The sequence below is a fragment of the Caloenas nicobarica genome, chromosome 3 (genome assembly GCF_036013445.1).
Source record: "Caloenas nicobarica isolate bCalNic1 chromosome 3, bCalNic1.hap1, whole genome shotgun sequence".
NCBI classification, from domain to species: Eukaryota; Metazoa; Chordata; class Aves; order Columbiformes; family Columbidae; genus Caloenas; species Caloenas nicobarica.
This window is the reverse complement of record NC_088247.1, coordinates 79814038-79835429: the sequence shown is the minus strand read 5'-3', so window position 1 is coordinate 79835429 and position 21392 is coordinate 79814038. Positions and strand designations below refer to the sequence as shown.

Sequence of the window (21392 nt, the reverse complement as noted above, 5' to 3'; positions counted from 1 at the left end):
CACAAGCTAAATCATAAGATTACAAGTATTGGCGGTGACATCCAGCTATGAATAAAGCCAGAGCATTCCCCTGGTTAGGGATGTAATACCCCATGTGAAGGCAGAGTGGTGTTCAACTTCAAAAGATTAGAAATGATAGGCCTTGACATACTAGATTGAAATGGTGAAGGCAGAGGGCGGTCCAGCAGTTTTAAAAAGAAGGCGAAAAATGGGCATATTTCTGAATGTGGCAGGCCTTGTTTCAGTATTTTTTCCTGGGTAGGAATAATGGTGAATTCTAACAGTGAGAGCCTGCTACTGGTGATGAGAAGCCCCCAGGCTTTAGGGATAAATCATGCTAGAGGAGGTATCAGTGAGCAAGCAGAAGGCCCAGACTGTCTCAAGAGCTTTGCAGAGAGATCAGTAGGACCTTGTGTCTTGCCCACAAGGTTTCTGATGGCTGGTGGGGAAGAGAAGCCCAGCAAGGGCATGTTCCCAGGAGGCAGTTTGCTCATAAGACAGACAGGCGAATATTTAAAGAATGGAAGATGCTGTCAGTTAAAACCAAGGGTTATGTTTTTACCTGCTTTGTGAGTTACAGTTTTAGGTTTTGTTTACGTGCACGGACTTGCTTAGTTCATTGCAGTAAAGTTTTCCTAGATTGCTAGTGAAGGTTTCGACGTTTTGAAAATATTTGCCTGATTCCGAACCAAGAAAGCAATAGTAATTCTACTTCTTGTTTTTAGCGTTTCAGGTTCCCAGTACTCTTGCTTTTGAGATGCATTTTAATTATTGCTTGCAACTCAGGCTTGTGGTAATATGTGCATATACTAAGTCTTTGTCACTTTATATTTCTAGGTCCACTGGCCTTCTTTCCGCAGTGGAAGCTGAAACATTATGATGTTATTGTAGGTGTTTTGTCAGCAAGACACAATGATGAGCTGCGCAGTGTTATAAGGGACACATGGTTCAAGCACCTGAAAGAACATCCTGCACTGAGCCAGCGGTAATCTCTAGTGTTTTGTAATTTGGGGGTGGAGGGTTGTGGGGGGGTGTGAGGAAAGACTATAATGCTTAAATGTCATGATTTTTTTTTTTTTGACATATTTTATTTTATTGCATGGTTTGTAAGCATCTTGTATTCTGATTTTTTAAAATCTGTTTAGTAGTGTAGAAGAATACTGCTTGTTCCAGACTGGAACTGTTTTTTACACAAGGAATACAAGTGTAATTGTTTGACTATGACTGCTGTTTGTTTTTGCGATTAGCTGCCACTGTTCACTAGTGATGTATAAGATTTTTCCTTTTTTTTGTGTTGCAATGTATGAATTGTACGGTATGCAATTTGAAATGCTTAGTAATCCAGGATGTTGAAAGCAGGCAGGATTTCATTTGGTCAGAGACACCTAAAAAACTCTTACAGTAGCTTCAACTGTAAAGTTCAGGTTTATTTCCCACTGCACCAGCTACCCGCAGCTGCTGCAGTGTGAGTGACCAGCAGAACCCTTCCTGATTGCTTGCATAGGTGTGACAGCCTACAGACAGCTCTGTTCTTGCTGAGAAAGTTCTGCTGCAGTTCATTCCTGGAAACACTCATCTTGATAGGCCTCACATCTTAATACCTACTTTGCACTCAAAGCCATTTACCATTCACGAGTTTGGTGTCAGCCTGCAGCAGCACAGTGACTTCAGTCAGCTAAAAATGTGGCCTTTCATAGCTTATACGGAGTTCCAGGAGGATATTTATCTGCTAGGTGAAAGACTGGGCTAAGGTGCATCCGCTTGCTCTTCATAGTGTTTGTTGTGTCCTGACTGTGGCACAACCGTGATTGGGGCTGGAAAGAGCAACCTGTTGTTTTGTGAAGTTGAAACATTTCATTGTAATGAATAGCCTGGAGTTCTTGTTCCTCCTTTGATGCTATTTGTCCTTTTTCTTACTATTTTGTTTCATTGCCTTTTGAATGCAGAATGTTTCAAATAATCTTGAACTAATAACAAGGCCAGGCATGGAAAAGCAGGGCTTCAGGATCCTTCGGTGTTGCCATAAGTCTTTTTCTGTTTAGTGTGCTGGCTATCTTGAATCCCATTCCTAGTCGCCAGTCTTCCTGCACCTCATTATGAAATGTAGGTTTAGAATTGAACCCTTCTGAGGGAATTAGTATGGTTGCTCTACCTAGAGACCCTAATTGCTGATTTTTGATGTGTTCGAAATCTTAATCCTGTGAAAGACAGGCCATTGTGGTGAAATAAGTTTATTGAAGGTGGAGGGAGGAGGGAAGAGAACTGGTGTTAATAAAACCAAATTATTTTAGTGTCCTTGTGAAGTTTATAATAGGTGCGCATGGTTGTGCTGTGCCAGTGGAGGACAGAGAAGACCCCTACTCCTGCAAACTTCTGAACATCAGTAACCCAGGTATAGAACTTAACTTTTAACAATTCTATGATCTAAACTGGAACTAATCATCTTTCATTATGAGAGTAGTTTGGGGTGCTTAACTGAGACAGCCACTTTTGAAAATAAATGCCACCTAGAACTTGCTGTCTTAACAGTTTCACAACCTTCCTTTAAGTACCATCTGCAGGCAAGGAAATGGGGTAAGAAGGGGAGGCCATTGACTTCCAATGGACTTGCATTTTCCTTGCATTGGCAGGCCGTCTCTCCCATATAATGTATGTTTTTACTCAATTTCCGTGTAAAATGAAGTTGGAGAGAGCTGGAATGACCTGGTCCAGTGTCATATGTGAAGACAGTAGCAAGTGCCACAGTCTCAAGAGTCAGGTGGACTTCTCTGGTGATGCAGTGAATTCTAAGCAAGTCTGGCTGATAGGCTTTTCAGATTCTGCCCCAGAGAGGGAACAATTAAGAAATGTACCATGGAGGTGAAAATGAAATGCTGCCATACAAAAAATCCTAACTGAAATTGTAAATTCTTCTTGTCACTTTTTTTTCCTATTTTATTTTTATTCTTTAATTGCAAATAAGCCCTGATTCACCATAAAATGAAACTTACGTTATTTTATCTTTGAGTGGCAACATCCACTGCTTAACCAGTCTCCCACGAATAAATGGTACCTCAGGGCTTAGGGATGAGATAATGCCAAAAAGCAGGCAGCTGAATGAAGTGGAGGTGTATGCCATTTTGATACATGAATAATTATTTTAATATGCTACTATATACATATTCATGGAATCTAATAGCATTTTTGTCATCACTCCATTGATTTACTATGTTTCTAATATTTTCTCTGTGGCTATGTAGGCACTGACTTGCAGTTGCTGGTAGCTGGCAGATTGCTGCATCACTCTATATGAGTTTCTCCTTGCTGCAGTCTGCAGCCAGTTGTATTTTCCTCTCCAGCGTTCGATTATTCTTGTGCACTTGCGAGCCACGCTAACTAATCAGAATGCTTTGCATGTATCTAGTGTGCTTTGTGTGTGTCCAGTTCAAGAACTATAAAATCTTCTCACATTACCTCTGTCCTTTCTTCTTCATACAGTTTTGAATCAGGAAATTGAAGCGTTCAATCTCCCTGAGGATGTACCTTCCGTGCTATCTGAAGACAGAATTGTCAGTGTGAACTTTCGTGTACTTTACCCCATTGTCATTACCAGTCTTGGAGTGTTTTATGAGGCCGACGGAGTGGGATTCCAGAGGAACATCACTGTAAAACTGTACCAGGCAGAACATGAGGTAGAGTATTGTAGTCATCTTTTGAAAGTGGACTAAAGCGTGTTGTGTCTAGAGTGTGGATTAAGTTCTTACAGAAAGTGATGTGCTGTGTTGATGATTTAGAAGCACTTAACTGACAAGCATATGAATTGTACTTTTCTTCTGTTGCATTGTAAATTCTTATTCCACAGATATATATACACATGCAAAAGATGAAATTCACAGTGCTATGAGTTAATTTAAATGCCCTCTTTAAAGAGCACTTATATCTAATTCCAAGACACAATTTTTGTTGCATTTGAGGTTCTGAAGTATTGATAGATATTAAGGAATAAAAAATTAATTGTTGAATATTTTAAAAACGTGTGCAGAAAGACGCATTTGGTGCCTTGAAGTGTAGAGATGAAGGGCAGTTGTATTTTTTCAAGTTTCTCTTCTGGCAAGACATCTTGAGATTTCTAGAGACTGGTGGTGTTTACAGGTAATAATCAAATTTCAGTGATAATTCCTCCCCACTCCCAAGCTGTTATAGTTTTCATAGAATAGCTTAGCACTGACCTGGAGGAAAAAATCATTGAGCATGATGGTTGCATTTGGTATATTGCATTTATCTCTACCAATAACTTGATAGGTCAATTTCATTACTTCTGGCTATGCTACAGCAGAAAGAATTTTGAATGTGAGCTAATAATTAAAATTAAGTACAGAAAATATACTGAAGTATGACTTTTGTCATGAAATTCCAAAGAGTTTGGTTTATAATAGCAAAAAAATCAGCAACTGTAATTAGGTTTATGTTTGCTAAATGGTAGAACTCTAAACGTTGAGAGCCTAATAACTTGATCTGCATTAGCCTTTTGCTTCCAGTGAAGGAAAAAAATTAGTATCATAGGAGTGTTTTCTGAAGATTGGGAATCTGGCAATGCAGCATCTTTTTTGTTTGTTACTTACGAGCTGTCTGGGGCCCATGTAATTTAGTAGCATTTAAGTTTTAGCGGTCAGCATCCTCTGTTGCTTCTGCCACATCAATCTGATACTTGAGTTCTGTGGAGTCTGTGAGACTGTTGTGAGAGTAAAACTTTCACTAAGTTTTATACAATCAATTAGCCTTTTTCCATTCTAACTAACTGAGATGATCAAGATTTGCATTATCTCACAGCACTTTTAATTTGTGTTTTGGTTATTTTTAATTTTTTTTGTCTTTTTCTGTTATTCGCAGGAAGCTCTCTTCAGTGCTCGCTTTAGTCCACCAAGCTGTGGAGTGCAAGTGAACAGGTTGTGGTACAAGCCAGTAGAGCAGTTCATTTTGCCAGAGGTATGTCCAGTATGGGAACTGCCTGCGGTTCTTTTAAGTCAAGTGGAGAGACCAACTGATAAAGCTGGCCTTTGCGTGAGGCAGAAAAGGGCGAGTGAAAACTTCTAGTTGAGGGGGATATGCTGAAATCCAGAACTTCTTTTTCACCATCTCATTATCACCGGTAGTTATAAAGCAAAAGCCTGAAAAATACAAATTGATTAAAAAATTATATGGGCAAATAGTAGAAATTTCAGAAACCTTTTCAGTTTCTGAGTAAAAGTTGTACCTGCTTTGATTCTTTGAGAGAGTTTACCAGAGAATGGGACACTTCTTCCTCCCTCCAGCCTATTCAGACATTAGTGCACAACACGGGGAGGCGGGGATGGCACAGGTTTCTAGGGAAAAGAGGTTTCTACTTCTGATGTCTTGGACATAACAGCAAGATATTGTGTGTTACATTTGCAATGACAGTTGAATAGTTGTAGTAAAAAAGCGCTTACTTGAGACCTGCTGAAATTTTGGTTATTTCTTTTGTGGCAGCAGCAGTGAAGAATTGTTTGTTCATTGATCTGTAGTAGGGTCTATCTGTAATGTACTATTAATAGATGGAGTATGTGGTGCACAGAAGGCTGACATTTGGATTTTAAAAACCTGTCACTGTCCTATGGCTGAAGTGGGGTTTTTGTGTGTGTGTCTGGTGTGGGTGTTTTTGTGTGTGTGTGTAATCCTCTTTGGGATTGGGGATGCAGTCCAAGGCAGGATTTTGATACAGGGATCTACTTGTGGCTGCTTAGGAAGGAAGGTGCTTAAACACAGAAGGAACAGAATATAGGTAGGGAAAAACCTGTTATAGTAAAGGTTTAGTGAACGCAAGTTGACTCAGAATGAGAATTCTAGTTCAGCAGACCCTCCCAGGTACAAGGAATTGTTCCCAGTGGACCAGTGATCTCTCACTAGGTATGTCAGCTGCCATTTTAGGCTGTTTCCTCTCATTTAAATGTTCTCCTATATGACTGGATCCTTGCTGCTATTTCTGTAAATTGGCTTTGCGTCTGGGTTGTTTTGTTATGCAATAAATTCTTTTATGAAAGAATGGAGCAAGAGAATACTGAAGGTGGAGTTGAGGACATTTGGAGCCAGTTTAATCACTGGTTTATTCCCCTGGCTCTCTAAGAATGAATGCATTTGGAAACCTGCTCCTTTTAAGGGGAATCTGCAGCTGATAGATTGGTTTATCATCTTAAACAGTTTTTTACTGAATACTGGGCAAGTTTGTTATGCAGACAGGAGACCTTTCAGGTGAGCAGACCTCTTGCAGTATTTTGTGCATATGTTTTGACAATCTAATTTGATATCAAAATGATTTGGAGTTTTTTTACTTTTTAAAAAAGAGTATTGGTTACCCAGTAATTTGGTAGTAAAACATGTAAGCCTCTTCCATGTCAGATTTTGTTCTGAGATACCAGAATTCTAGGCAGCTGTAATTTTGGTATAAATGATGGCATTTTTCCTGAAAGGCAGATGGGAAGTATTTCATTTGAAAAGGGGATATTAGTATTCATATATTTCTTTGTGTGGGCTTCCTTAATCTGATACATGTCATGCGCTGAATGCTTACAGGATAACATGATGTTTCTAGTGTAGATTAATAGGGCTTATGCACAGCATGTAGTCTCCTGTGACACTTAGGATGCTGAACCATACGTGATGATTCAGAGGAGACAGAACACCCACGTGTTCCTGTCTGTTTGTTTGAGAGCAGTAAATTTAGTGAACTGCTTAATTGTCACGAGATGGTTTCTGAGACAATATCTATTCTCTGCCTTTCCACCTTCAAGAAATAATGGATTGTACAGGCTGCTAAAGAGCTTCATTCATCTTCCAGCTGAAGTGCTGCTCTTTCTGCTTGTCTTGGGGAAAGGGAGGGAAATGCAGCATTAGAATAAGCATCTGGCAGGCCAGATTGTCAAAGACAGAATCGATCATTCAGCTTTGGAGAGACTGAAAGCACAGTTCTTAGCAGAACCGCTACCAGAAAACTAAAACTCACACAGGGGCTTTTACAGCCAAATCTTAGCAATGCACGTATTTTGACAAAAAGCCATGGGCCACTTGCATGAAAATGGGGCTCCGTGCTATGCATACTCTATAGGACTAATGGGGAGTAGCTGAAGAAACAAAAAGCACAGCACTGTTTAACATTAGGAAGGGAGGCTGGCAGAGCTGCATTATGCCAGTACACCTGTTCGGTATTCACTGTAAATGCCACTGCGCTCTGGCAGCAACAAGGCTGGAATTTAAATGAGGAAAAACAGATGATGTAGCCTCAGGTGTGCCACTAATGTGTTGCTTTAAGCATTTTCAGGCCTCAGCTTTCATTAAGTGGCTTAGAGTAAGAATAGCTAAGGGGTAAAGTAATGAGAAAATTTGCTTACAAGTCTCTCAACCTGGAAAATAATGATAGTTTGCAGCTTTAGAACACCTTGCATTGAGGTTCACCGGTAATAACTGGTTAAGACTCTTGGTATGTGTTTGAAGTCAGTATCACTGATAGTGGTGAGAATGTTTCTGATTGATGAGTGAAAGGACTCTCAGGTTCACTAAACAATTTACCCAAGGCTGTGTCTGTAAACAAGGCACAGAAGTGGGATTAGAGCCCAGTCCCTACAGCAAAAAACATTGGAATGGGAGATGACAGCCACTGCAAATAGAGAAATGGAGCATGTGGGTTTTACTGTGAACGGTGTTCTGGGCTTCTGCCACTAAAAAAAAGTCGTAGTAGTGGTCCATTTGTTTTGATAACTGACAGGCAATTAAATAAACAAGGGGAAGGTATTGAGCATGCAAGTAAGGCTTGAATAAATGCTGACTAGCTCCATTATTAGATTATAAAGCTGGCATTATAAATAATAGATGGGAGACTTTCGAAATACGCAGCTGTCATTGAATACCAAGACTGCTGCAAATGTTAAGACCTGCCTCTAGAGGAAAGCAAAGAATTGAGCTGAACTCTAAGCTGGACTTAATGGTGTGTCACTAACTGGAGAGTTCCTGAAGGTTTCTGGAGTACAAGGAAGCTGAGATGGGGAAGTAAACAGATTTTTTACAGCAACAAAGATGCATCTGCAAATAGTTGAAACAAGTTGTTTCTCTGTTCCAAGGTCTACACTACCGGTGTTTCTCCCGTGAAACTGGGAGAAACAAAATGGAATATGCTCATCTAACAGTCAGGAGTATAATAACCCTACAACTACTCTGTTGTACCTTGTCGTAAGGGTAAAATTGCTTTAAAAAAATTAAAAAATAACACTGCCAGTACTTTTACCTGTACAACATACCACTTGTCCCTTTGCATCTTCTCAGGGGTCTTCAGGAAAGTCTTATATAAAATGGTTAATAGTCGGACTGTCAGATGGTTTAGTTTCAAGTTGAGATGAAATGCTTTTAAATGCAAGAATTTACACACACACATATATGTAAACCATGGAGTGACACAACTTCAATTGACATTTTAAACCAGAAAATTTTAAAGATATTCACTTGTCTTTCTCATTCTTCTTCCCTACCAGCCAAGATGTGAGGTCAAAGTTCTGTGACTCTCCTACAGTAGCTTGTGGCAGCTTTGCCAGCATGAAGGTGGCTGTATTTTCTTTTGAGTTTTGCTGATGTCAGGCTCAAGTCTCTGATCTCTGGTTTTGACAGATAATTAAAAAGCAGCACTTATTTCCAAATCTGTTTAAACATATTCTCTTTGTAATGCAGGATTTTATAGCTGATTTTTTAGAAGTTCACTTTAGGTCACCTTTAAATGCCATCTTAGTGATGTTAGAAATCCAAAGCCTTATACACGTGACTTCTGTTAAAAGTTTAATGTTCCTAATAGAGAGATTCATGATTAGTCTTAAAAGCATGACTATGTGTTACTGAGTTTCGCCAATGTATTTCTTTTATGTGTAACTTAACTTTTTGAAGTGTAAGTAAAACATCTATGTTGTGTATTCAAGCTATATGTTGCGTGAAGTTGACTATTTTAAAATAAAAAACCCCCAAACTGTTTAATTTTCATCCTTTGAAGTCTTTGAATACCTGCCTAACAGTGCTTTGCTCTCTTACCAGAGTTTTGAAGGTACCATTGTGTGGGAAAGCCAGGATCTTCAGGGCCTTGTTTCAAGAAACCTTCATAAAGTGATGGTGAATGATGGAGGGGGTGTTTTCAGAGTCATTACAGTGAGTCACCTTGCCTTCCCTTCCACCATGTTTCTATTTTTCCTATAAGTCTTGGGTATTTAGCATTTTGCTTTCCTGTGTTTCTCTGTAAATCGTTAATTGAGTTGGGCTTCTCCTGTTGTCTCAGGGGGGAAGTTTGCTTTGCCTGGGTAAAGAACAAGGGCATGCAAAAAATGATGCTAGTAAGTGCCATTTTCTTTCATTTTTAAGGGAGTAAAGTTCACCTATTGCCTTTGTCAGGTATAAACCAGTATCAGTATGTCAGAGATAGCAAAATGTGGTCAAAATTCCTGTGTTAAAATCCCAGTCGATGGGATTAAGCCTGTTTTCTGCATTTTGGCAGTGTCTCTCTTTCTGTCAAAACGTTTCTTGCTTAAACATGCTCTGCTGTTGTAAATTATCCAGAATAACTTCACTTTTTTCTCTCAACTTTAAAACAAGTTTTCTAAAAGTTTCAGTGGTACCACTAGTTTTGGGTGAAACTTCAAAAAATGCCACAAAACTTTACAGTTAAAAAATCTTAGTTGTAGTATTTTGTTATGCAGGTACCTAAACCAGAAGAGCTTTAATTCATTCTCAGTTGCCAGAAAACTTCACACCTTAAAATCACAGGGAAAGGTACATCAGTCATGAGAGCTGAACTAAATTATTTCTTTCCATTAATCTGTCTCTAGCAGGCAGGGGAAGGGTCACTGCCACATGAACTCACAGAAGGTGTGGAGGGAATAGCAGGTGGTTTTATCTACACTATTCAAGGTAAGGCTGTAAAATGTAGCATCATGTTTGATGTTATGATAAAACAGGAAGTTTAATTTGCTTTTCTGAGGTAAAATGCATGCTATCTCTATGAACTTGGTCAATTTAAATTTTATTTTGGTAGAAAACAATTGATTTCTTTCTGTTTTTTATGCCAATGTCAGTGTCCTCATATGGTTTCTCTGCTTGTTCTTTGTCAGCCACCTTAATTTACTTGCATCCCTTTGTCTTTTTATTAACAGAAATACCGTTTTTATCTAGACTCTCTTCTCTGTCCTTGTTTTTTGTTATTCAAACCCAAGTTAGAAAATGTTGTGCAATGTGGTCCTCAAGAAGTCTTTCCCTGATAATTTTCACATTTTTCCAGTCCTGCTACTTTTAGAATTGGGAGTACTGTGTCATAATATTTAATATTAACTACTGACAAGCAGTGACTGCCTAACATAGCCTGCTTTTCCACCTCTGTTTTTGCTGGTTTACACTTATTTCAGCAGAATGTTCACAGACCCGATAGGACTCCTTTCCATTGTCTGAGATTTCAGCCACAGAGCACTAGAGTTGATGTAGTCTTATTGGTCCATCATAAGTAGTGACTTTCAGAGTATTATTCCTGTGTTTTTGTAGCTAGGTCTGGCAGATATCAATTGGGCAGTACTATTCTCTTGTCATCTGTGTAGGCACCTAAACAGAGGTGTGCTAAAGCCCTTCCATACTATTCTTCAGTACCATAAACTATTTCCTTACCAAGAAGTTCAGTATTCTTGCAGTATCTATTTAGCTTTTATCTATAGTCAGTTATGTGATGAAATTCTTAGGGACTACCTGTGCTACGTCAAAGTAATGCCAGTTTGATTATATTTAGCATAGGAAGTTTTCGTTTGTTTTGGGCTCTGTTTTTTAATGCTAGATATATATGCTTAGGCGTAATTGATATAACAGTAGCCTTTTTACCATATCAGTAAGAGTAATAGTGGAGTCCTGGAGAGCTCTTTAATATAAAGAACGTTAAAAAGTTGAATCCTTTTATTACTGAAAATTAAGAGAATACTTTTTTACTTTAAACTTTGTGTAATCTGTATCAGACCTTATGCAAAAAATATTTCTTTGTTACTATGCAACTTTTAATATTTAATAGAAATTTTTAAATTAATTGTAGGATTTTCATAACCCCATTGAGTTGAACACTTCTTGAGATTCATTTTGTCAGTATGTTGTGTATGATCCAAGAGAAACATGTGAAATAGTGTGTAGATATGCATCTTAGTTTAATGATGGGTGCTGCTTCTTTCAGAAGGTGATGCTCTTTTAAAAAGCCTCCATACTCGCCCAGAAAGGTTTACAAGTCACATAAAAAATCTTGAAAAAGAAGATGCTTTACTGAAGGAAGAGAGCAGTACCTATGATGATATTGTTTTTGTAGATGTTATCGACACTTACAGAAATGTTCCAGCCAAACTGCTGAACTTCTACCGATGGTAAGTTGAAAAGAAAGCATTTTCTCTTAGGAGTGTTGCTGTTTGTAGTGCAAGATGATCCCACATGTTATGTTATCTGACAGGTTCCATGAAATACACACCTTATGTGATTTACTTCATTAAGTTGTATTTCTCTTTTACAATTTTATGGGCATGTAGTATATCTAATGAATAAAGCAACAGGATCTGTATTTCTTGAATGCTGACCATTGGTGCCTCAAGCATGAGCTGGCAAGATAGGCTTCTGCTCTAAGAGTCCAGGTGTGAAAATTTTCATGTCTCCATGTAATTTCTTTTGTTTCGGACTGAAAACTAGCAGCTTTAGTGTTCTAAAGAATGGCTTTTGGCCAGCTTGTAAGCTTAGTGTTTCAGTTTGTGGCCATTGACTCTTGTCCTGTCACTGGGCACCACTGAAAAGAGCCCGGCTCTGTCTCTTTACACCCTCCTTTCAGGTATTTATACACAGTGATGAGCTCCCCCCTGAGCCTTCTCTTATCCAGGCTCAACGGTCCCAGCTCTCTCCTCACAGGAGGGATGCTCCAGTCCCTTCAGCATCTTGGTGACCCTTTGCTGGACTCGCTCCATCCAGTATGTCTGTGTCTCTTGTACTGAGGAGCCCAAGACTGCTCACTGTACTCCTGGTGTGGCCCCAGCAGCACTGAGGAGCGAGGAAGGATAGGGAGCTTTTGTAAGGGGGACGGAAGGCTGAGAGGAAGAAGAATTTTCATTGTCTGTGGTGAATCTAATAAGTTATTACCTCTAATTTGCAATTCTTTCCATTACTCTGAGAGAACTGTTTCAATTAATTGATGTTGCTGTGGTGTTAGAAATATAGCTGACAGTTTTATTAATGGTTTCTTGCAAGATTATGCACTTATTTAATAAGTGTCATGGTTATGAATGTAAGTGAAAAACTGAACCAGTTCAGTTCTAAAAAGGGAGTTTAAATGTCAAGACTTAGATCTTCATGATCATTTCTTACAGGTTAGCAATTTTTTCAAGATTTAGTAATAAAAGGCTTAAGGAAAATGCCTTCCTCGGTAAGAGAGATTACCCTTAAAACCAAGCTTTGTTAATCAACCAAGGAATAAGCCCTAGAATCTTAAGCTTCTTTGTTTATTTTACAAGTGACAGATTTTCAACTATTTCAGGCAGCTAAAGATTAGTTTTTCTCATATTTGAAGGGTGCTTTAGTGAGGAAAAGCAAGTAACAAGCTGTTTCCATAGATGTTTATTACAGCCTTCTACAGTTGTATTGCACTTGAACGGACTGTCTCATCCTGAAGAGTAGGCTACTGACATGGAGTTGCTGACATGGAGGCTACTGACATGGTGCTGCCATCACCACAAGGGATTCATATCCTTCTGAGCCCCATACTGTTAAGGCAGATTCACTAGTAAATCCACCATCTGTCCTGGAGAACAAAACTTTGAGTTTGTTTTGTTCAGGTCATACACAAATCCATGTAGTAAGATCATCATGGGATGCAGCTGCATCTCCTTTCTGTAGGATAAGCAGTCAGCCTTGGTCAATAGGGGAAAACATTTAGAAGTCAAGGGTAGGAAAGACATTCCTTTCCTCTTCCTTCCCCCTCTGCTTCCCAGAAAACCCTTGTGGAATGTTCTGTTGTGTAGCTGTGGTTCGTGGGCTGCAGCTCAACATCTCATCACTTTTCTTTTTGGCTACAGGACAGTTGAATCAACAAGTTTTGATTTGTTGCTGAAGACAGACGATGACTGTTACATTGATTTGGAGGCTGTTTTTAACAGGATAACACAGAAAAGATTGGACAGGCCAAACATTTGGTGGGGAAAGTGAGTTGTTGTTTTTAACTTGTCTTTGAGACATACCATGTCTTTAGTGAACAGTTTACTGCTTTAAGTCTGTTTTCCTGTGGGTTCCCCTTTTCTGCCTATGGAAGCTAGTTATGAAAAGCAGGACTTTTGTATGTGTAGAACTTTGAATCTCAAAATACAAAAATTAGTACTTTCCAGTAGCTTTCCAGAGTATGCTTTTACAATGAGTTGAACTTGCTTGAATACCTTATGTAGTTTAAATGTGTTGTGTATGTCTTTGTAGTGGTACTTAAGTAAACAAAAGTATTCCAGCAGTAACGTTAAAATGCAAGTACATACTAGAATTGCAAATGTTACTTTTTTTGAAGCCACTGTGATTTTTCTGGTGGGCTTGAGGAAATGAGGTAAACAGGAGAAACAAAATTGCCTTTATAATCTGCATTTTATTTTGATGTCTGTGAATGACAGATATAGCTACCCATTTTACTGCTGTCTGAAATGGTAGGTCTGATTCATGAATACTTGAGCAAAGTTCCCAGCCTGCATTACACTTGTGAATAACTAGGAGGATCAAAATAGCCCATTTCTTCCCTTCCTTTCCATCCATGGAATGCATTGCTACACCGGTAAAACATCCCACAGAACAGAAATGCTACGCTGCTGTAACATTCCATATAGCATAATGGCATAATGTGTCTTCCTGTGGCCATCTGCTTACTGAAGAAAAACTGCCCTTTGCTGCTACAGGTGTCTTTCTTCACAGATCTCGTACTGACTGGTGCTTACTCATAAGGTGATTTAATAAAGTGTGTGTGTGTTTGTGTGTCAAAGTGCATGGAATAGCTGACTGTCTTGTGACAATCTCAAAGATCTCAGTGGTGGGCATGTGTTCTGTAGCCTGTACAAAAACCCTGATTGCCTGGTGCCTGGTAAGTTGTATTGGAACTACCTTTACCACAAGGCAAGGCAATAGTGAAGGCACGATAAGTTCATTTTAGCAATGTAAAAGGTCAGGAACTTGATGACAAGATGGAAACCAACTTGCAAAAGGAAAAACAGCACTACGTATAAGCTGCCTGGGCTGCTGCCTTAGCTGCTGTAGGGAAGGCTCTTCTGGAGCTTGTTCTTTGCTGTAAGAGCTGAGGACATGATACCAAAGAGATTGCCTTCCTTCTCCTTGGTGTCCCTACCTATGCAATGGTAGGTGTCCCTACCTTTATGTCGCTGCCTACTGTGAGCCTGCTTCTTGGCTATAGTTTTCTGGTTGTGTGTTCAGTTTTGCGGGTAACCACTAAATGTAAAGGAGTCTTCTGGAGTGGTTTTAGGGAATCCTTCCAAGCTCTTCTACCCTTTGACTCAGTGACATCTTCTATATTTAGACTTGAGTACTGGTGAAAGTGCAAATGAAATGCTGTTAGGCTTCTCTGACAGCTGGTTCTGGTGCATGGAGACCATAACTGCCTGAGCAGAACGTTAAAATACCTGGCCCTTGAAGTGACTTTATTGATCGTCTCCCTTCCTTCTGCTCCTCTGAGCGTGTGTCTGAGAACTCAAACTTTGCATTCTTCACCTAGACTGTATTAAGCTCTCTAGTTCAGACAAGTTTCCTGTTCATTGTCCGGTGTTCCTAATAATCTGTTAATTAATTCCTGTATTCTTAGAGAAATTTATCAGAATTATTGTGAATTATAAAATTAACAGCTTATTCTGGCAGAAACCAAGGATGAGATGTCAGTGAAAACTGGGAAGGGAATGCTTTGGGTTGAGCAGTATTTAAATGTGCTGTTAGCCCTTTTCTGTCTCCCACTTCACGTTGTGTGGTACTTTTGTTCATTAATTTTAAATCACCATTTTAAAAGCTTATCTAGTTAATGCAGGACATTCCAGAACTGCAAGCAGGACTGCAACCAAATGGTCCAGGTATCCTACCGCAGAACTTTGGCTGATCTTAGAGAAAACATACTTATCTTAAGTTACTGCTATTCTGTTCTTTTAAAACTGCAGTCAAAACATTAGTCACCCTCAGGCATGAGAGAGAGAAGTCTTTGATAGATCTCATGTCTGCAAATGACCCAATTTATGATGGGGTAAAATGTACCAAGCTGTTTCTGAGGGAGACTGATTCTGATACGAATACCGTAAATGAAAAGGCAGTCCACTGAAGGTGGCTCATCTACCACGCTGAGGAAAGCAGTGGGAGTTCAGAATGGCACCTTTTCTTAACCTTAGTTAGGCCAAAAACCCCCTTCAGATACTTGAAGTTTTCCATGAAGGTATGTTTCATTTGTAATACAGACTCCCCTGTTTCCCGGGGTGTAAGATATGCTGTTGAGTGTAGCATGCTTCAAGTTTTAGTAACGTATTTCTAGGCTTGCCTTAGAATAGCCACTGAATGAACGAGGATTGGTAACACTTGTTTCTGCAGACTGAAAAATGAGTCTTGCTGAGTCTTGCTGTAGAAATGGTGTGTTAAGGTATCAAGTAATTTTATTAGGTTACTGACAAAAAGAAGTGACAAGTCATGCTGAGAGAGAACAGCTGGACAAAACGTCATCTTTCCTGTATGTCTGTGGAGAGCTTTATGTAGGGGTGACATCTTCAAGTGTAAATTCTCTAATAGTCACAGTTTTCAGGTAGGGCAGTGTGAGATGTAGTGAACAATGCTGAAATCACTAGAGAAGTATAAAATGATTAGCAAAGCCAGTGCCCCTCAGACTTGCTAGAGTGGAAGATACTGAGTAAAGTGAATTCAGGTATCAGATAAGACTTACCTAGTTGGTGCTTCAACATGTCAGCTTCAGCTGTGACTGTGTAGAGTCTGACAGGTGGTCTGCCACTCAGCTCTAATTCCTCCCTTACAGGGTTGTTTTCTGAGGGTAACAGTTCTTAGTAACTCACTAAAGCTTTTAGCTGCTTTTGACTGAATTCAACAACACTTGAACCTGTTTGCAAAAAGGGGGAGAACCTGCTGCCATTGACACAGTTATGCCACTCAGCTCTGGGTGCATGAAGTACTTGTAGGGTAAGAGAAGCCTAATACCAGCCTGTTCCAGAACAGGAAAAGCGGGGTGTTTCTTTCTGCCTGTCAGGGTCTGTAGTGCTGTGTGGTGCAGCTGTGTGTTATGCCAACACTGCCTGGGGATGGGTGTCAGTGTGGAGACACAGCACTGTTGGCTTTCTGCAGGCTCGTGGTAGTAGGTACAATCTTCTCTAGAGAAGATGACTGCCAGGAAGGTTTTATGTAATTCAGTGATGGCAGTCTTTGTTGAACCTCACTTTGTTGAATTTCATTTGGAAAACAGCTCAGAGAGGGTATATAAAAAAAGACCTTTGCTTTGTTTCCAGGTTTTTAAGGGGCTGATAGTTTTATCAGGAAAATGGATTGTGTAACATCACTGTAACTGCATGTCTGCTGTAGGCACCAACTTCGTATCCTGTTAATTAACAAAAGGGGGTTGAACACAGATGTGCCTGTTTAAGAACATAATTAAGGATGCTTGCACTTGCCTGGATCAAAACATAACAGCAGGTGCAGAGGTGCCGAAGACCTGACTGTCAGTGTTGTGTTTGTTTCGGTTCTGACAACTTTATCTTATTATTCGAGACCAAACAACTTATGCTTTCACACAGAATCACAGAATGTTAGGGATTGGAAGGGACCTCGAAAGATCGTCTAGTCCAATCCCCCTGCCAGAGCAGGAACACCTAGATGAGGTTACACAGGAAGGTGTCCAGGTGGGTTTTGAATGTCTCCAGAGAAGGAGACTCCACAACCCCCCTGGTCAGCCTGTTCCAGTGTTCTGTCACCCTCACTGAGAAGAAGTTTCTTCTCAAATTTAAGTGGAATCTCTTGTGTTCCAGCTTGAACCCATTACCCCTTGTCTTACTGCTGGTTGTCACCGAGAAGAGCCTGGCTCCATCCAAGTGACACCCACCCTTTACCTATTTATAAACATTAATGAGGTCACCCCTCAGTCTCCTCTTCTCCAAGCTGAAGAGACCCAGCTCCCTCAGCCTTTCCTCATAAGGGAGATGCTCCACTCCCTTCATCATCTTCATTGCTGTTGTGTTCAATTAGATGTGTGCCCTACAGAAGTAAGGCTAGGAGCTACAATTAGCATCACCACCTACTTCTTCCTCTTAATATTGTTTATTGTCAGTGTTACTTCAGTTGTTAGAAGTATTCAAAGATTTCACAGAGGTCTTTGTATAAACATCTCACATCTAACATGGTCTTCAGTTTCAGACTAAATTGGGCAGTTGATCGAACTGGGAAATGGCAAGAACTGGAGTACCCAAGTCCTGCATATCCAGCCTTTGCTTGTGGTTCCGGCTACGTCATCTCCAAAGACATTGTTCAGTGGTTGGCAAGCAACTCTGAAAGATTAAAGACATACCAGGTAGTAAAATGCCGGGTCAGTTCTTCTGTCTTAAACTGGTCTGGGGAGCAGCATGTGTACTGGATGAGTTGGAAAGAACACTGCTCAAGTGTTAGTGTTGGGTTCCCCTGGTTGAGGCCGGCTTTTTGCAGTGCTTTCGGTCACTATGCTTAGTGTCTGTTCTAGGTCTAAGCACAACTGTTTTGGACTGAGAACCTCTGCAGCTGTAACCTTGGTTTTTGTACTGTCTTTTGAGAACAACGTATTATCACTGGAAAGCTGGGAAGATTAATTTAACACCTTTAAAACAGTCAGGCGGGTTTTTGTAGTTGCCATTTTTTACTGCTGGTACATGATTTAAGTTGTTCCAGTTAACAAAGTCATGCTTTGTGCTTTCCTGGTGCTAATATCTGTAGTTTTTATTTTAATATGTTGTCTCAGGGTGAAGATGTGAGTATGGGCATCTGGATGGCAGCTGTAGGACCCAAGCGATATCAAGTAAGTCTAAAGAAATTCTCTAATCTTATGGAAAGAGAACATGCCTGTTGCTCCAAGTAGCATAAAATAGAGGAAGTGCTTTTTCTTTAAAAAAAGATTGAAACAGCCATTGGATTAAAATCCAGAAAACACTTGTTAAAATGTATTTAAAAGAAAAAAACCACAAACCAACCTCCTCCACTACCAGTAGCCCCCTCGCCGCACCCCCCAGTTCTCTGCACAGGTCTAGCAGTTCAGAGAGGGACACACACCTCTAGTTGGTGACCTCCGCTTGCAAAGTTTGTTGCTAGAAATATTGAAAACCTGATTCTTGGAAGTAAAGACTGTCGAAGACTAAATTCTTAATACGAAAAAACTGTTGAAATGGCGCTCTCTCTAACAGGATAGTCTCTGGTTGTGTGAGAAGACGTGTGAGAGTGGCATGCTGTCCTCCCCCCAGTATTCTCCACAGGAACTGAGAGAGCTCTGGAGATTAAAGGAACTGTGTGGAGATCCTTGTAAATGCGAGGAAAGATGATGGACTTGCCTTGGAAAACAGGGGAGCATATCATGATTGTGGAAAAGTATACATTTGGATTCATTCTGGGAATAATAATGAATATTATGGTTATCTTTTAATGTTGAGTTTCAACTAAAGTATAACAATATTTGCACATCCCTTTTGATAATTACGAGTGGACTGATACTACTCATTTTCTATAGTGTAGATGTTGATCTGACAAAAACCAAAATGTTTAAGATAAAAATTTTCCTTTTTATATAAAGTCAAAGACCTACTTGTAATTAATAAATGCACATAAGAATGCCAACTAGCCTGTCTTTTGTAAATTAAAGTACTACTGATTTAACTCAGTGTAGGGCTGTACCAGGATCCAGTGGGGAGCTGTGCTCAGCACCAGGGTATCTGGTAAGTCTTGCTGCAGCAGGTTCTGTGCTGGCTGAGGGGGTAAGATTTATGTTTAGTTTGTTTAATACCATTGTCATTTTAGATAAAAACAATATCAAAGTTTGCTTATACCAAATCTTGAAGTACTGCAAACTTGGCCTGAGTAGGAGGGATTTCTGATAGCTAAATTAGATATGAATCCGAGGGTACACAAGTGAAAGTAAAATAAGATTGAGGAAGAGCACACTAAAGAATGTAAAATAAATAGCAATGCCTTGCAGTATGCTAAGAACTTATTGATACTGTGGTATGTTAACGCTTTAGGGTAGAAGGTACTGTCAGATTTTGACCTTAAATAGTCTAAGGCTGTCTAGATACTTCTACAATTGCTGCTGTTTTACTTTTGTTTGCTTTAAGGTCTTTGGAAGTAGGCGAAAACAAAAGAGCAAGTAGCCTCTTTCAGTGCAGCACTAATTTTGTCCTATTATAAGCAAAGAGATCACAACTAAATAATGTACTCAGTTCAGTAAAACACATTCTCACTGTTGCAATGGGAAGGCAGTATAAAATTGTTCCAAAAGTTACCTTGAGTTTTATTTAATTGAAGCATTTAAGCACTATTTGGTACCTCTCAAGTAAGAGAGTTCAGCCAAAAGCAGATGCTTTCATGGACACTGATTAAATTCAGGAGCTGAAAGAATTACTGTATAGCCCTCTGGTGCCACGTATCAAGTTCACGTGTCCTGTGTTTGTTCAGGCAGAGGCTGCTGTGCTGTCTGTGGGCCGTCTGTAACTCTTCTGGAGTTCCAGTGTTGGCTTTTCCTTCAGTCTATCAAGAGCGTCCCTTCTTACCACCGTACTAACACGCAGTCTCCATTTTCTATTGAGTAAAACTGCAAAGGCTTTAAGTCATTGTCTAGTTCAACTTCTTTTCCTTCCAGCTAGAATAAGAAAGGAAAAAAATCTGATCAGACTCAAAACTGAAGTCTGTTCATGTAACCCAAATACAGATCAGGCAGTTGCAGTCAGGAAGGATCTGTCATTACAGAATGAAATTAGGTCCTAAACTACAGCATGAAGACTGCTCTCCTTAAGTGAAACCAGTTTCATTAAGTAGTATTTTAGAACATGCTATTGACCTTCAGCAGCATGCAGTATTTTATTGTTCAATTACCCATTTTTAACTCACTTTAGAACTTTTGTAGGACAGCTTCAGTTCTGAACCAGGAATTTTAAGTAGGCGAAAGAGCAATCCTTTGACTCTCTGAATTGTCATAGACTCTGTCAAGGGGAAAGAAAGAAAAGTCATTAGAAAAATGCTGCTACCACTGAGCTGTAGCAAAGTATTGGTGTTTCAACTATGCTTGCTTATAGCAGCAGTGAAAGGCTGGGTTGCTGCTTCAGGTCTAACACTGCAATAATGTCTTTTGTACCTGAAACCATATCTGCTAATATCAAATTGAAAATGGTTTAATCTCTGGTGGTTAGGACAGGATATGCTACTATGGTTTAAGTGCTTCGGTGCCATATACCAAACTAAAGTGTTACGGCTTCATAATTTAACTTTTTTTGAGTTTGTATTTACTACATGTTAACTAAGTGACCTTTGGGACACATACCAATCAGGTTTTGACTACTTGCATCTGGTGCCTGTTCCTTGAAGTTTTCACTACCAGGAATTGGCTTTCCCAGCACAAATAAGTAAATGTCACTGTGGAACTAGCGCCATTCTTAGAAATGGTATTACATTAATTAGTCCCAAATTGCCAGCAAGAGTTGTAGAGTTGTTTATATTAGTATTATGAAGTCAGTCACATGAAGGGATATTTTTTGTAATGGATCCTGGATAAATGTAGTTCGTTCCAGAGGTGATACCTGTGTTTGCAATAGATACACTCAATATTTTGGTCGAACCTTCACTTCTTTTGAAGCTTTATCTAAAGGCACAGCAATAGTGAGTTATTCCTGTAATACCACACATTGTACTTAGACAAATATTTTTCTATCAAACATTTTTGTAAAAGCTGTATCTATCTGATTTTATGCAACTTGTGATAATAAATGTGATTTTTATTTTAGAATAAAGCTTGAGTAAGTCTTTTCTCTCGGACTACATTCTGACGCGTCTTTCCAAAACATCAGGTTGATTTAGAACAAAGCCTATTCATTGAAGTCTCACTACAGGCACTAAAACTTCAAAAGACAAATTTGATACAGGTCAGAATTAGATGTTTAACTGAATGTCTTACATATCTAGACCTCAATATCTAGAATTGCAGACTATGTAGTTGGCTCTTCCAGCTTCATGTTCTTGTTATTTGGTTAAACACATCCACCAGATTTCACACCAGTTAATGAGCCTTTGGTTGACTCAAGACACATTAACCATGAAACCAGCAGCAGATGTCATAAGACAAGCATCAACTT

The 21392-nt window shown here is 39.5% G+C and overlaps 2 protein-coding genes across 6 annotated transcripts in view; one reads left to right on the top strand and one right to left on the bottom strand.

Annotated features, from left to right (window-relative positions):
* B3GALNT2 (beta-1,3-N-acetylgalactosaminyltransferase 2) overlaps window positions 1–19694 on the top strand; it is a 28315-nt gene extending 8621 nt beyond the window's left edge. Inside the window, exons 2-12 of one of the 5 annotated variants that reach the window (XM_065630835.1) lie at window positions 838–985; window positions 2292–2392; window positions 3478–3671; window positions 4870–4965; window positions 9064–9174; window positions 9852–9930; window positions 11351–11405; window positions 13095–13220; window positions 17443–17602; window positions 18023–18079; window positions 18462–19694. In XM_065630835.1, coding sequence (XP_065486907.1) covers window positions 838–985; window positions 2292–2392; window positions 3478–3671; window positions 4870–4965; window positions 9064–9174; window positions 9852–9930; window positions 11351–11405; window positions 13095–13220; window positions 17443–17602; window positions 18023–18079; window positions 18462–18596 — 1262 coding nt within the window. In that variant the 3' untranslated portion in view covers window positions 18597–19694. Of the gene's footprint in view, window positions 1–837; window positions 986–2291; window positions 2393–3477; window positions 3672–4869; window positions 4966–9063; window positions 9175–9848; window positions 9931–11221; window positions 11406–13094; window positions 13221–17442; window positions 17603–18022; window positions 18080–18461 lie in introns of those variants that run through there. The other 4 variants (XM_065630833.1, XM_065630834.1, XM_065630832.1 and 1 more) reach the window with 4 other exon arrangements.
* The window catches only part of TBCE (tubulin folding cofactor E), a 29022-nt gene continuing 27164 nt past the window's right edge, over window positions 19535–21392 (bottom strand). Inside the window, exons 16-17 of the mRNA XM_065630837.1 lie at window positions 20155–20246; window positions 19535–19906 (exon numbers count right to left, since the gene is read on the bottom strand). Coding sequence (XP_065486909.1) covers window positions 19814–19906; window positions 20155–20246 — 185 coding nt within the window. The 3' untranslated portion in view covers window positions 19535–19813. The remainder of the gene's footprint in view (window positions 19907–20154; window positions 20247–21392) is intronic.